This window comes from Pseudochaenichthys georgianus, chromosome 13 (assembly GCF_902827115.2).
Source record: "Pseudochaenichthys georgianus chromosome 13, fPseGeo1.2, whole genome shotgun sequence".
NCBI lineage: Eukaryota > Metazoa > Chordata > Actinopteri > Perciformes > Channichthyidae > Pseudochaenichthys > Pseudochaenichthys georgianus.
In genome coordinates, this window is record NC_047515.1 from 27,211,406 (window position 1) to 27,225,795 (window position 14,390).

The 14,390-nt window shown below is 39.7% G+C and overlaps 1 protein-coding gene across 1 annotated transcript in view; it reads left to right on the forward strand.

Moving 5' to 3' along the window:
* Window positions 1–14,390, forward strand: part of grik4 (glutamate receptor, ionotropic, kainate 4) — a 398,096-nt gene that overhangs the window by 217,906 nt on the left and 165,800 nt on the right. Inside the window, exon 4 of the mRNA XM_034097561.2 lies at window positions 8,528–8,661. Coding sequence (XP_033953452.1) covers window positions 8,580–8,661 — 82 coding nt within the window. The 5' untranslated portion in view covers window positions 8,528–8,579. The remainder of the gene's footprint in view (window positions 1–8,527; window positions 8,662–14,390) is intronic.

The following is a 14,390-nucleotide window of genomic DNA, read 5'->3' on the forward strand; positions in this document are numbered from 1 at the left end:
TGTTCTTCTGTAGAAAAAAACAACCTGTAGTTCACAGTCTTTTTTATTCTGTATCTTTTTAAAACTGTGAAAGAAAAAAGCTATGATTTCAAGTAGTCCCCCTTTTTTCTGATGTCATCCCCCCATCTCTGCCTCCTTGGCTTTTCTGTGAGCAAAGAAACAAAAGAAGAGTTACAATAGCCAGCATTTTATTTCACGATCCTCACAGCCTATTCGGTATTCAGTGGAGGCTTATGCTGAACATGCAATGGGTATGTATGCAGTATGATTGCCTGTCTCTCTACCCTTTCTAGCCAACTCACAGTAAAAGTAATCTGTACCATTGTTCTCTTCATTCCTCCTCTCTGCAGTGGGACTTTAAATATGTTGCTGATTTTGCACTGAGGAAGAATTATCACCGTGTTATATTGTTACAAGGTTTCTGTACAATGTTAGTGTCATGAGGACTTAATATATGTCCAAATACTGCAGCAATGGACATTCCAAATCTAGCATTTAATATTTATTTAAAAATGTTTGGTTCCAGACAGAGTACAAAACCTGCCTTTAAGTAAATAAATACAATTGTTGAGGACATTAGTGGACTTTAGGCATGAAGGGGTTGAGCTGCTTGTGATATAAAGTTCACATATTGAGAGAGAGGAGATCTGGACTCAAGACTCAAATTAAGTCTTTTGTCCATATATCTTTACAATAAAGGATACATTAATCAAGACTTATGTTAACAGGTCTGAAAATTAAAGACAATTAAAACATCTTGGCACTGTTGGTTTTCAACACACATAGTTTGTCTATACAGGACAGAATATAAATGTCTGACGTACACCCGAGGGTACCAAGGCAACTCACTATTCATCTCTTTTTCCTGAATGCCCTCACCTCTAACTTCTCCTACTTGTCTCTGTTTTAGAATCCCAGGCTCTACTCATATATTTCCTAATCCTAATCTACTCTCTTTCAACGTGACAGCATTCTAGGCGAGTCTGCTTCAGTAGAGTAGCAATAGAGTAGTAGAAATATAGATCAATCTGTGTTTTTCACATCAGGAGCTTAACTCAAACTGACAAATTAGATTCAGGAGTCTTGAAAACGAGGGCAACTCAAGTTTTTTTTTACTCCTGTATTGAGTTTATTAGAATTTGTGTTGAACTCTGACATGAATGAGCTGATCTCACTGAAGAGCGATTCGTTTGACAGATCGCATTGAGCGCCAATCCAAGGCTTGCCAAGGATTCTGTCTTGTGAAGCTTGTGAAGGCATCTGTTACAGTATCTTAGCTACCATTGACATTGATGTTCCATACTTACTTCCATGGGTATTGAAACAGTTGCTTGTTTTTGAAACAGTCCCTTCATTCTATGCTGTTTTTCACCTTCTCTAAAAACCTTGGGGGAAGACTCTTGACAGCTGTTATTTGCATAGTTTCCCCAGCAAAGGTCTCTGAAATGATCTTGATGTGTTGACAGTTGGATGCAACTTTTCCCCAAGGCTCTCCTGAGCCATAACTCAGTAAGGTAGTCTTAAAACCCCGCCAAATGTTACCATAAATATGAACGGTAGGCGGACGACATCAATGTGAACCTGATGTAAACCTGATGTAAACTCTTATTTCCGTATTCATGTTGCTGGGGTTGGGGATTTGATATCCTCTTGCCAGTGTAGGTCATTAATCCTGAAATATTTTCCAATGCCAGAAATGAAGTGCAATTGTTTGCAATTGTTTATTCAATAAACTGGCTTTATTTTACTTCTCATATTCAAATAACTTCAATAAAAAGGCATGCTGTTGCACCCTGAGTGATTCCTTTTTTAGTTTTAAGGAGGCACAAACATAAATGCAAACGCTGAATAGAAACAATAATCATAGACTTGTGATTGCCACAGGCTCATGTAGTTTCACAATGACTTACAGCCACTTTCCTGTGAGTTGCTATATAGCAGATTGCACGTATACACATCTGAAAAGAAAGTTCTAGATGGGGGAGTGAATAAGTGCAAAGATATTCTTTGGATACAACATAATTGAGCCCTTTTGAATGTTTTAGATGGGGGAGTGAATAAGTGCAATCTGCTCAATAGCAACTCACAGGAAAGTGGCTGTAAGTAATTCTGAAACTACATGAGCCTGTGCCAATCACAAGTCACATGATTATTTTTCTATTGAGCAATGTGTGTGTGTGCATTTGTGAGAAACATTTTGCAGCAAACTATGTCCACATACACAGTTAAAGTTAATTACAGACATTATTTTTGCCCTATTAGATGCTTTATAGCTATACTTTATTTTTTCCTGAAACATTTGGTCTATGTATTACATATATTCTACCTTCAATGGCTTTTCTGACATCAAAAACATTTTCTCTGACAAGCGCATTGGCATGTTCTTACACGAAAACAGAAAATGTTGTTCTGTCTAGGCATAAGATCATCAGTGTTATCAATGTGCTACTGGGATACATTTTATGTAGAAAGAGTGCAGAGTGCATAGGATACAACTCGGCAGCAGTTTACTCACAAGAGGCTACATAAGAATTAAAGAAACAAAATAACAATTCCTCACACACAAAACACAACACCTTTTTTACTGCCTACATGAAGCTAAACTTCTCTGTTGTGTCCCTTGTGTTGTTGTTAACATCTTCAGCAATGCGGCAAGCTACTACCAGTTTTTGCAAGACCTCCACTGGGTCTTCTGCCCCAACTCTTTGATTCTGTCCTGTAGTGATGTCCCAATGGCCCGCAGAGACACTTCCTCAAACCCAGAAACCTAAGCTCCCGAGACAAATGTGTACATTTGATGAAATACGCCACAAAGGTAAAGGCACAGCACATTGAACTGCCAGTTTCTACGCAATGTTTGCGATTTATAAAATACTAACTTGACGGGAAAATGTGCGGTCCTCCACGCAAACTCTAACCCATGCGTACGCACTAAGCACACAAATGGGAGAGAAGAGAAACTGCGACACTGTTGGCAGAAGGAAGAATGGAGAGAAATATGTGGAAATAATACCATAAACAAAATGTTACCTCTCATTTATCATATATGAAGAATTCATTTTCAAACATTGATTAAAGCCAATCTTAAAATGATTAAACAAACGCCTGTTTGAGACTCCTCAGTGCACACAAAAACATAACTTGGAGAAATAAATAAATACGTAAATGTTATTTAAAACCACCTCGAATATGTTGTGCTAATGTTATGAAATGTTTTCTCATAAATGATGCGGTAAGCAGGAGGACAGAATTACGTCTAAACTGACGCCATTTTGCATTTCTATAGGTTGTAGAACGATCATGGTTTTATATACTATCACGTTTAATCGTGTTTTATGCCGTTTTCTAAGACTTGATAAGTCGCTCGTAAAACACAGGAGGTATGGAAACTAAGAACACCATATGTGGTCAATTGTACAGCGAAAATAACACAACACATTGGTTGTGTTTCCTTTAACTGGTGGATATAGGGTTGCTGCAACAGCTGGGACACAAACCACCAAATACGAAAACATAATTCAGATCCAGTCGTCATGACTCCACTCCGGAGGGATTCCCCGATCACTTCTTACAATTTCTCATCAAGGGGGTGTCTCCTGTCCCCGGTACAAACACACTGCCTGAGTAAGGTTAGGCTATGTGTATTTATTTTGTCATGAACTTTTTTCGGGCCACTTATTTATTTTGGTGACGATCCGACCTCCATGCTGCTACTCTGGTTCAAACTGCATCCACCAAACAATATGATTTATCTCGACCTCCCCAAAATAACCAAAATCTGACACGGTGTGAGATGTCTTTTTTAGCTGTTCAGCCGTCATTTCCTGCGATCTTCTTCATAAAGTCAGTCAGAATGAATGAATGAATGGGCGTTTCTTTGACTATTTATAGGCAAATACTGTATGGGCGTTACGTGAAGCCCGCAAAAGCTGCACCGCATTTCGAGTCGATTGTGATTTATAAAGGGAAACCGGCGTAGGAAGTGCTGTACGCACTTTCCTCGCCGGTACGCAATGTTTGGTGAATCGGAAAATGTCTGTACCTATTTTTCGGATTTCTATTACGTAAGCAACCTTCCCACGTGAATCCTACGCACGGCGTTATAAATGAGGCCCCTGGTCTATTGAATGTAGCTCAGGGTTGCCAACTTTGGGTACCTGGCTGGAGTGAGATTTTGATATCATGGGTTTAATTACACATATGCGCACTAAATGACTGCTATCGTGTCAGTAGCGGGACCTTAGCATATATAGGATATATATACAAATACACAATATTGGACACAGACTATAAAGGGCACAACGTTTCATTCAGTAATGAAAGTCAAACACATGTTGGTTTCCACTGTTTTATTGTGTGCATAGGCCTGTCACGATAAGCAATTAGTTGACTTATCGTACGATAAATAAAAATGAACTCGATAACTTTTCTAACCTCGATAAATTGCCATTTACATGAGGATGTGACTAGCAGTTTGAAAGGATGTACTTGAATTATTATTATATATTATCATTACGTCAGTGGTCTAAAATGGTCATACAACGGTGCCGACAATATTATCGTTTATCGCAATAATTTCCGGGAAAATGTATCCAACAAAATTCATTATCGTGAGATGCCTATACATGAAATACACGCACCCAAACAAATCTACAGACTTACTCCAAACTGCCAAATATATTAATTAACACACTCTCACTCTCATATAATCTTTGACTCTATTTTGGCCGAGTAGAACAATAAGCAGCAGACTTTTACTTTTTTATCATTTCTACTGGATCTTAGATCTGTGCATGCGCAATACGTGTCGGCTCCCACTGCTCTGCTGTCTGTTGACGTTGTTAAGACTGGTGGGGGCGGGGAGGGAGCGGATCGACAGCTTGAGCAGCTGTCAACTCAACATTTTAAATAACAAACCAAAAACGATCACCGGTTCATCTTGTTTTTGGCGTGAGAATAGTTTGGGCAGCATGAGAGCGTGAGACTGAGAGTGAAAGCGTGTGTCACATGCCAGATGCGTGAGAGTTGGCAACCCTGGTGTCGCTGCACCAATCTTGCAGACTCTTTGTTTGTCCTGTCCAAAGTAAAGTCCTCACAGCTCCAGCAATATTCACTAACCTCTCTATAGAAAGACAACAAACAGTTTATTCTCTGTAACATAAGCACTGACAAGAAGTCAGCATGCCTTCTTTCTTTGGTTATCAGAACCACCCACTCCTTTCATACCTTTAATAAAGATTAAATACCAAAGCCGAACCTTGATAAAAAGATACATATTTTATCAAGCATCCAAGAATAATTTCAAGGCACTGCAATGATTCAAAATAAGACTATAAATACCCTTAGAAAAATGTTTTGTTTTTTTTACACAATATCGTGTTGGGAAATAAATGATGGCATGTTGTGAATTGTTTTCAGATTTGTTTGTGGTCTCTATCAACTCCTTATTGAAGTACTTTGCTATTTAGCTGCTAAGTTGTCCACCATGTTCACCAGTTATTTTCTAACTGTGTGTGTCTATTTTGTGCTCGGCGTTTTAAGAGCTTTTTTATGAGAACAGCCTCCTCCTGCAGGGGAAAATTAGAATTAACCAAAAGACCTAAACACAATACGTCAAATATTGATTGTAGCTGCTTTAAACCAATTTAATTCGGATAGGATAATTAAAGGACTGGCTTACCTAAAGCCAGTTGAGTAGCACTTGAAATGTTTTTGCTCTATGAAACCTGATTTACTTATATGATTCTGTTTTCTTCAAGTTTGTATTTTGTTGGTCGAACACACTTATTGTAAGTCGCTTTGGATAAAAGCGTCAGCTAAATGCAATGTAATGTAATGTAATTCAATCTGGCATTGAACCTTGCATCATTTTTTTCAAAATAAGTGTGAAGTTTTTTGTTAACTGTGCAAATGTAGATGTGTTTTAGTTACAGTATAAACCTAGATTAGCTCAATAAGGCACACATTTGTGGCATGCTATCTTGGAAGTTGGCCACCGTATCAAAGATAACTAAATCTTCGTTTGTTGTGTGAATTGTATTATTTTAAAGCGACGTTGAGTACTTAAAAAAGCGCTATATAAATGAAATGTATCATTATTATTATTATACCAATATAAATACATTTTTTTTATCTGCTGTGTAATTCAGAATCTACCTTCATTTAATGGGGGGGAAACTATTGAATATGCATGTTGTAGCGCTTGGAGAGGTAATACATGTAATAACAGCTGCTACCAAATCAGCGCTGGATGACTCAATTTCCATGTTTTCAATTAAGCAATAAATGAAACAATTCTGTGGTGTGGGTCCAGGTTAATAGATGGAGCAATTATTCTGAACACGGACAAAATTATTATAAATAAGTTTCACTCACCCTTCACTGGTTTAAATGCGTGTCATGAGGGCTCATTAGGAAATATTTGATAAATACAGACCTAGCTTCACCTCCAATTAAACTGTTCCCCTGGCTTAGAACATTATGTACTCTACTTTAAAGGCCCCAAGGTACCTACAGTATTTATGCTCCTTACTGTCGGTATCTTGAAAGAGAACTAAAACCAACTTTCTGATTTATCTTCTCTGCAACTACTGCTCTTTTATATTTTCCCTTCCACACAATACTGTTAAATCATTGTGTTCCTAAACCAGTAGGAGTGAGTTCAAACCACAAAATAAGAATCACAGGGAACACAATGTTGACACATGGCACACAATATCATGGTAATACCTTCAGCTACTGTGATTTTGGCATTTTAGCTGATGTAAGCCTTGGATGCCCTTTCAACAGAAGTGACATGAAGAGCAAAACATCAGATGTTCTGGAAACAGTGTCAAATTGGAAACAGAGCTCAACAAATGTTGCCCTGCTGCCTTTGGCAACCAGATATGAACCACCATCAAGCAAAGTGTTCTCAGGTTTGACCTTTTTTGTCAACCACCAATACAAAAAAAAACACAATTTTGCAATCTTGTGCCTGTGTAAATATGAGACTGAAAACACATTATTAACTCAGAAGGACACACTGGACAAGGGTACAAAAAAAAAAGGTAATTAAAGACGCTAAACTAAAAAATGATACATTAACTGAAGTGAATAGCCTTCACTAGAAAAGCAAAGAAGAGAGGAGTACATGGGAAAATAACACAGGGAACAACCTACTTTAGAGTAAAACACAGCAAACAAAGCCAAAAGCCTTAATCTTTCATGACAGACACATGACAGGTTGTCATGGACAGCCTTCGCCCAAGCGTTAAAAGAGGCACCGGAGCTTAAAAGCGTGTGAGAAGTTCATGCGCTTCATGCATGGAAGAATTTCATTTTTCTACTTACATTTATACACTATGACAATGATGCCTTTAAAGTTTGGAAAAGCAGTTTGTGGCTAGGATTTTACCAGTTTGATATTTGAAGACTACTGCAAGCAGAAAGCAGGAAGTATTGGATGTTTTGTCCAAAAAAAAACAATACACAGCAACATATAAAAACACTACCATTAATAATAAAGAAAAAACAGCAACCTTTCTTACAATATGGAATTATGATCAGTAGAAATGGCCATTCCATTGTTGAGGTATACTAAAATAGATTTATATTGTGCATTTTTCCAAACTCACATTGGTTTCTCATACAGCATCTCTGTAAAGTATGTGTATTCACTCTCTCTCCTAAACGGCTTGTTGGAGCTCCTGCCCCCTCCCTGTGAGCCCAGTGTGCTCTGATTGGTCGGGATATTACGAGGCTCGCTGCTCAGTGAGCTGGCTTACCTGTGTGGTTGGCGATACAGCGAGACAGCGCGAAACTCATCCTGAGCACACACAAACACTCACAGCCGAAGTAAAAACAATAAGTGTGGCTTGATATTGAGTAAGAAAAAGGTTTATAACGCTGTGAGAATGGGTCTGCGGAGAGCATTTCTCCGCGATCCCAACTCGTCTATTACCAACCAGGGAGCTCTATGTAAGTCAATGGGACTCCCTGTTAGTTGAACATTTACGCTAAATGTCCCCCCACTGCGTTTGATAGTGACGCCAAGGGATCCTGGTGTGTGAGGAGCTCCGCGGATTGGTCCATTTTGGTTCCGGGAACCGCATGACGTCATGCGGTTCCCGGAAGAAACAAATGTAAAAAGAGAAATCTCCAACGAGGCGTTCTGGGGCAGCATAGACAGGTATTTACTGTGTTAGAGTTGTATTCGCTACAGGGTGTACTTTGAGGGTTTTTGACTCTGCAGACCGTTTACATGCATAAAAACCTTCATAACACACAAGGGGACGGGTAATAACCGGAAAAGCATGACATGGGACCTTTAACTCTCCTTTGGGCCTCAGATGTACTTACCAGCAGTCTCACACTCTAACTATCAGATTCCCAGAATGCAACAAGAGAGATAGACAGACTTTGAGGGAGCGAGATAAACTGAGTGTCCGTTAGTTTTATCCGTCTGGTGCACAGCTTTGACTTTTGTATGTCCCTCTTCATGTCAGTTAAAGTGTTAATGCTGTACTCTGCTTTGTGCTTCCTTCAGGTGGCTGTGACAGGGGCACCCCCGGGGTAGGACCCATGAGGAGTCATAGAAGATGCTCACAGCCTGGGCGCTTCTGCTCTTCTTAGCCATGTGGGTGAGAAGCACCGCTGGTGGCCCTCTCTCCTTCAGACTAGGTACCTTTATACAATTAAATTGCAGTATTTTACAGTCTTGAAGCAGCAGAAGAACTGCTGTAAAGTCTGATGGTGACCTTGAAAGTGTTCTATTTTTAAAGGTATTTTTTTTATTAATTTATAATAATAATCTTTATTTATATAGCACCTTTCATACAACAAGTGTAGTCCAAAGTGCTTCACATAGACATTTCACAGCAAATGTAACAGAATACAGATACCAGTAAACGACATAAAAACAAACAAAACATTGCATAGAGTAGACATATATAAAAAATACAATTGTACATTTTAGTTATTGAGCTTGACTGTAAACCAAATTGCTGTTGAAATGTTGCCTAAAGTTGACAGCACTGTCAGCTTCACAGTTTTATAATGGGAACATTTGCTGAAGAAATTCAATTGAAAGTCCCTACTGTAGTTTCCACAGTCAGACACGGCTTGGGGTATTTACCGGCTATTTTGTAACAGTGAAACTAGCCTTTTCTTGAAACTAGCCTTTTCTTCCTGGAATATAACCCATGATGTCAGTCTAACCCCATTGCTAACCCTGTCGCTACTGCTGTGGTCTGGGCTATTGTAAGTTAATCATCACCACTGCACTGGGGCATTTTTAATGGCACAATACGTATCATTTATGGCTTGATCAACGGCATGGTTAAGTCAGAAGCTTGAACAGTTCAATATAATAGGACAAAGTCCAACAGAAACTACAGTAATACTCTGCTTCTGGAATATGTGGCAGATCGGTGGACCACGGTTGAAACTGACTAGACGTTGCATCTGAGAGGGCATGGTTCAAAAGTCTCATAGCCTGACAGAGTCAGTGAGTAACCAATGGGAGTTGTTCCTTCTCGTTAACATTCTCCTACAGTCAGCAGGTCTCTGACACCCTGTCACTAGCTCCCCGTCTACCAAAAGTTTGACTGACTGTCTCTTTATTTATTAAGTATAGACCCCTTGTCTAAGGTGGATATCTCCTTTTGAGAGTGTGTATGTACTGCATATAGGAACAAATGGGAAGTATAGGTAAGGATAGAGAATTAGAATGTGATTTATTCTGAAGCTCACAGATTCTGCTACCCTGTTGCCTGCTTTAAATGTATGGCACGGTAGTCAACTTTCAGAAACATCTGAGAGCGAAATATGTTGTCTTGGGAAAAGGGCGGAAGTTAATTACTCAAAATCAGTATTCGTACCATGTGGATTTGTGTAAGGCTATTAAAACAGGTCTCTTCTGGTGTCTTGGATTCACTTGTCAACATGATGAAACTGCAGGGCTGAGCATTCATTCCTAGAAAAATTAGTTTCAGTAATGATGAAAACATTATTTACTTCACCTCTGAGAAATTCCCAAGACTTACAGGCTCATAAATGCATATTGGAACTTTAATGCAGCTCCTTTTGCTGATTCCCTCCGCCCGTTAAGTCTCGCGTTTTGTAAGAGAAATAAGTATTTTTATTCTTCCAGTATTTTGAGCCTCTCCAAGATGTTCAACTGTCATCCCTGAAAAGTATCAACATTTCTTATTTTTGAACAAGACATGTTTGTATCACTCTCTCTTCTCGCCTGCTCCGTGTCTCAGAGCTCTGCCACAGAACAGCTTAGGTTTGCAGGATCCTTTTGGTAGTTTTGCATATATTGCCCCAAACCATCTTCTGTTTCGAAAACAAAACAGTCTTTAAAGTGTACTGTATCAACAAGACCATGAACAAATCTTTCCTTGTTTGTGAATATTGTTGGATAATTGAGCCCCATGTCTCTGTTTTCTTCTCCGGCTTTCTCTTTTACCCTCCACCTGAATGTACCAAACATCTGCAGAGATGGTTGTTTATGTTTATCTCAGTCATGTAGCATCGCTGATGGATAATTAGGCTGTTGGCCTGTTTTTCCTTTTCTTCTAATGTGATCTGCGCACAGCAGTCTCTCTGCCAGTGTACTGCCAGTATGTGTTTGTGGTTGCTGGGCCTGTGTGTATGTGTGCATGCATTTATGCACAAAGCAGTATGAGGCATAGATATGCACAAGAACAGGCCCTCACAACCACAAAAGATGTCTTTGCACACCAAGGCACGCAAACGCATACCCCCAAACACCACAACAAACTCCCTGCCATTTGCGCTGCAAGAGATGGTATTTAACATGGCTGTCCCTTGGGTCCTGCCTGGCTGGCATAATGTCACTGTCTGGCCTTCTCTGAATGAATCGGGACCAAAAACAACCTCCCGCCCCTGCCACATTCCCCGCCAGGACCAAGCAGCAGCCAGCAGCTCAGTGTAGGTGTGGAACTGGGCTTTGGGCAAGTCCCAGGTTTTATGGACTTTCATTTACAAATGATCTGGTATGGTAAGTCTTCATGGCCTCTTATCGACCCTCTGATTGGTAAAAACAGATAAAAGGTGGTTTTCATTTGATTTAATACAGCGTTTGAATGGTATAATTTGCAGTGTTGTTTGAAGTTGTTGCACAGTATGAAAGATGAATTACAAGAATATAGGCCTGAGAGTGTATACATAATTACATTTTCTTCAGTATTGCCTTTAATAAGAAACACCGCAGAGACATGGGAAGCTGTAACGAATCATGAATAGCAATATTCCAATAGACAATCCAAACACATAAGATGTTTGATACAGTATATTAAGTCAAATTGATTCACAAAATGATGTTGAGAAAAACCTCTTTCAGCCATGGGATGAATAAAACATTCAAACAAGAGGAGATCATGAATAATATTACATTGAATCCATGTTCATTACCATTTGGTGCAGCCATTTCTTGTTGGTTGTATTCCCCATTAGTTAAGTGAAAGACCGTCTGCCGCCAACATTCTTTCAGCCAATCAACCGCTGCTTACACTTATTTAAAGAATTATTCCACACACACACATTACTACTATGTTGTCTCTGGTAATATAGGGAGTCTAGGAAAAGAGTCAGGATAACATTAACTTTTATTTGGGTTACTATCATTAACACTGCCAACTTTGTCCAACAGAGCACATAGTGCAAACACACACTGCCTCAGTCATCCTCCCTCATTACCACCACTGAGGTGCCCTTGAGCAAGGCCCATAACAGATCAGGCTGTGGTTGTACTGGGAAGCGTTCAGGTCTGAATGTGTTACTGTGTGAATGGGATCAGGGTTTTTTCTACAAAAGAGAGCATCGCCCTCAGTGCAACTCCCCTGAATAAATAAAGATAGAAAGTTGGAAGTTGTATAGGAGATGTCTTATATGGCTTGTTTAAATGATCTAAATTAGAACAAAAATAGTCAGAATATTAAGATACAAATGTGTTTTATCTCCTTACCACAATCAGCTAGATATTCCAAATTGGTGAGTCTTGATTTTCTGTTTTTATCGTTTTGCTTTGACAGACTTGTTGGATTTCAATTCTGTTCAATAATAAATCCAGACAGGCACTGGCATCAGATTCTCTTTTAAATCCCACAATGTCTACGCATTGAGCTTCACCACAAGGATATCCTCCTCCTATGAGAGCAACACTAAGGCTGCGGCCCCACGAGGACGAAAACGGCTAAACGCATAGGATTAACGCAAACGCAATCGCAAACGGCTTCCGTCCACATGCAATAATTATCCGGATAGTGTCTGCCCACACGAGACCGCTCCGTTTAGCTCCAACCGCTGGAGAAGCTGCAGTACATATGCAGGAGCCTCTACGTGGCGCTGTAACTTCCTCCACAAAAGCAGCGAAGAAGCATGGTTGTCATGGTTGCCCTTCTGTTTATTCTCCGCGGTGGGGGCCGAGGAAACCGGGCAGAGTTTTTCGCCAGTCAGCGTGTATTAAAGTTGAAATCTTCCGGACAAAATTATAAAAGTGCCGGTCAAAGGTCTTCTTTGTTATTTATTGAGCTTTAAAACAAATGAATAACGACTCTATATAATATAATGATAAAATACACGGAGCCTCTCTTTTTCCTCCCTCTCTTCGGACAGCGCCAGTGTCTGTCTCATGCAGCAGCTCATCCAGTAATCAGTGACCCGGCCGACTGTAAAAATAAATATATTTATAACTAGTTTAGGGAGTTTGAGAGGTAATTAAAATAGCTAAGGGTGATGATCTGACTTGAAGTGTGTGTTTTGCTGCAGAGGGAGGAGCTGCAGGTGAGCAGAGCTGCGTGTCTCCGTCCTGTCAGATTCGACTTCACTCGCGAGAGAAAGATAAATAATCTGAATTCAGGGTGCAGTTTACTTTGACGTGGGGGTGAGCAGCAGAGGTGGGGAGAGGCGGGGCTATTGCCTCATCATTATTGCTGTAGATGTTGCACAAACAACTGTAGCATGGTCAATAGCGTCCGGAGCACGATAGCAACTCTGCGATCCGCCATTGTTGTTGTTGTTGGTGGCGAAACACTTCAGCACTGGCGCGGGGTAAACGGAGGTGAGCAGAAGAGGTGGGGAGAGGCGGGGCTATTGCGCAATCACTATCAGTGATCTGAAAATGTCCGTATAGGGCGCACACACGGAGCTGTTTGACCCCCCAGAGAGTGGCGTATGCATTTCTATCCACCTTGGGACCCGTTGTCGTTTCCTCAGTCGTTTAGTGCCATATTCGGTCGTCCTCGTGTGGCCGAACGGTCTATATGACACTAAACAGTAACGCAAACGACCGAATTCGTCCTCGTGGGGCCGCAGCCTAAATGTAGCTGTTGTCAGCTCACTGGGGTGCCGTAAATCTCCTCAGCAGATATCCTTTTGCTCACCTCAAATATGCCTTTCATACTGGGCGCTGGAGTTCTTTAAGAGCAAATGCAGTTTCTCTTTAAATGTCAGGATTATTATCGATAGTTATGGAAATCTGTTGAAAGCTTCACACAATGTCTCCAACACCAGATTTGGGTTGTCTTCAAAATGGATTTGTGCAGTATATCTTCCATGGTATTATTTTTTTTTAAACTAGACCAATCAAATGTGTTTTAAAGGTTTTTTACACAGCTTCAAAATGTATTAAGCATATCAGGAACTACGCTCCGTGTTGATTCAAAAACATTTTATAGAGAAAAACATTTGAATAACACATACGGTTTCACAAAAGCTCTACTCACATATAGTTATAGTATAGACACATGTACATAGAAATTACAGATAGATAATCATAAATCTATAATACAACCTTTCAAGTCACCTTATATATATATATATATATATATATATACATATATGGATCACCACTGTGTGCACATTCTTCTAAATCTATCAATGTCTGATTTGTTTAATTGATTACTATTGAGTATAATTTGAAGAGATGTATGCCTTACTGAGAATGAGTATTGCATAGGAACATATTAAAAAAACAGAGATTTTACTGCATTTGACATTTCATGAAAAATCACATTTCTTATTATTACGGTAGGTCCTCGGGGAGGCTGGCTATGTTTGTTGGTTTTCTTTGCCCAATTTACTCATGTTTTGTTAGCCTCTCAGATGCCCAAGGGCTTTCTTTACAGACGCCTGAATGTTATCAACTTGCTTCTCTCTATGCAAAGGCGCATTAGTTTCATACTGCAATCATCCCAAATTGTTTGCCACATAAAGTACTTTTATTTTGACTTTTTTTAAATCCATATTTTTTTCTTCCAGTCACATTCCACACTAAAGCTCATAGATACAGTGAGGTAGATCCTGGTTCACAACAGATGCTCATATTCATCATGTGTATGCTCAGTCCTCAATCACATTCAAATGACTGCTAACTTAACTGC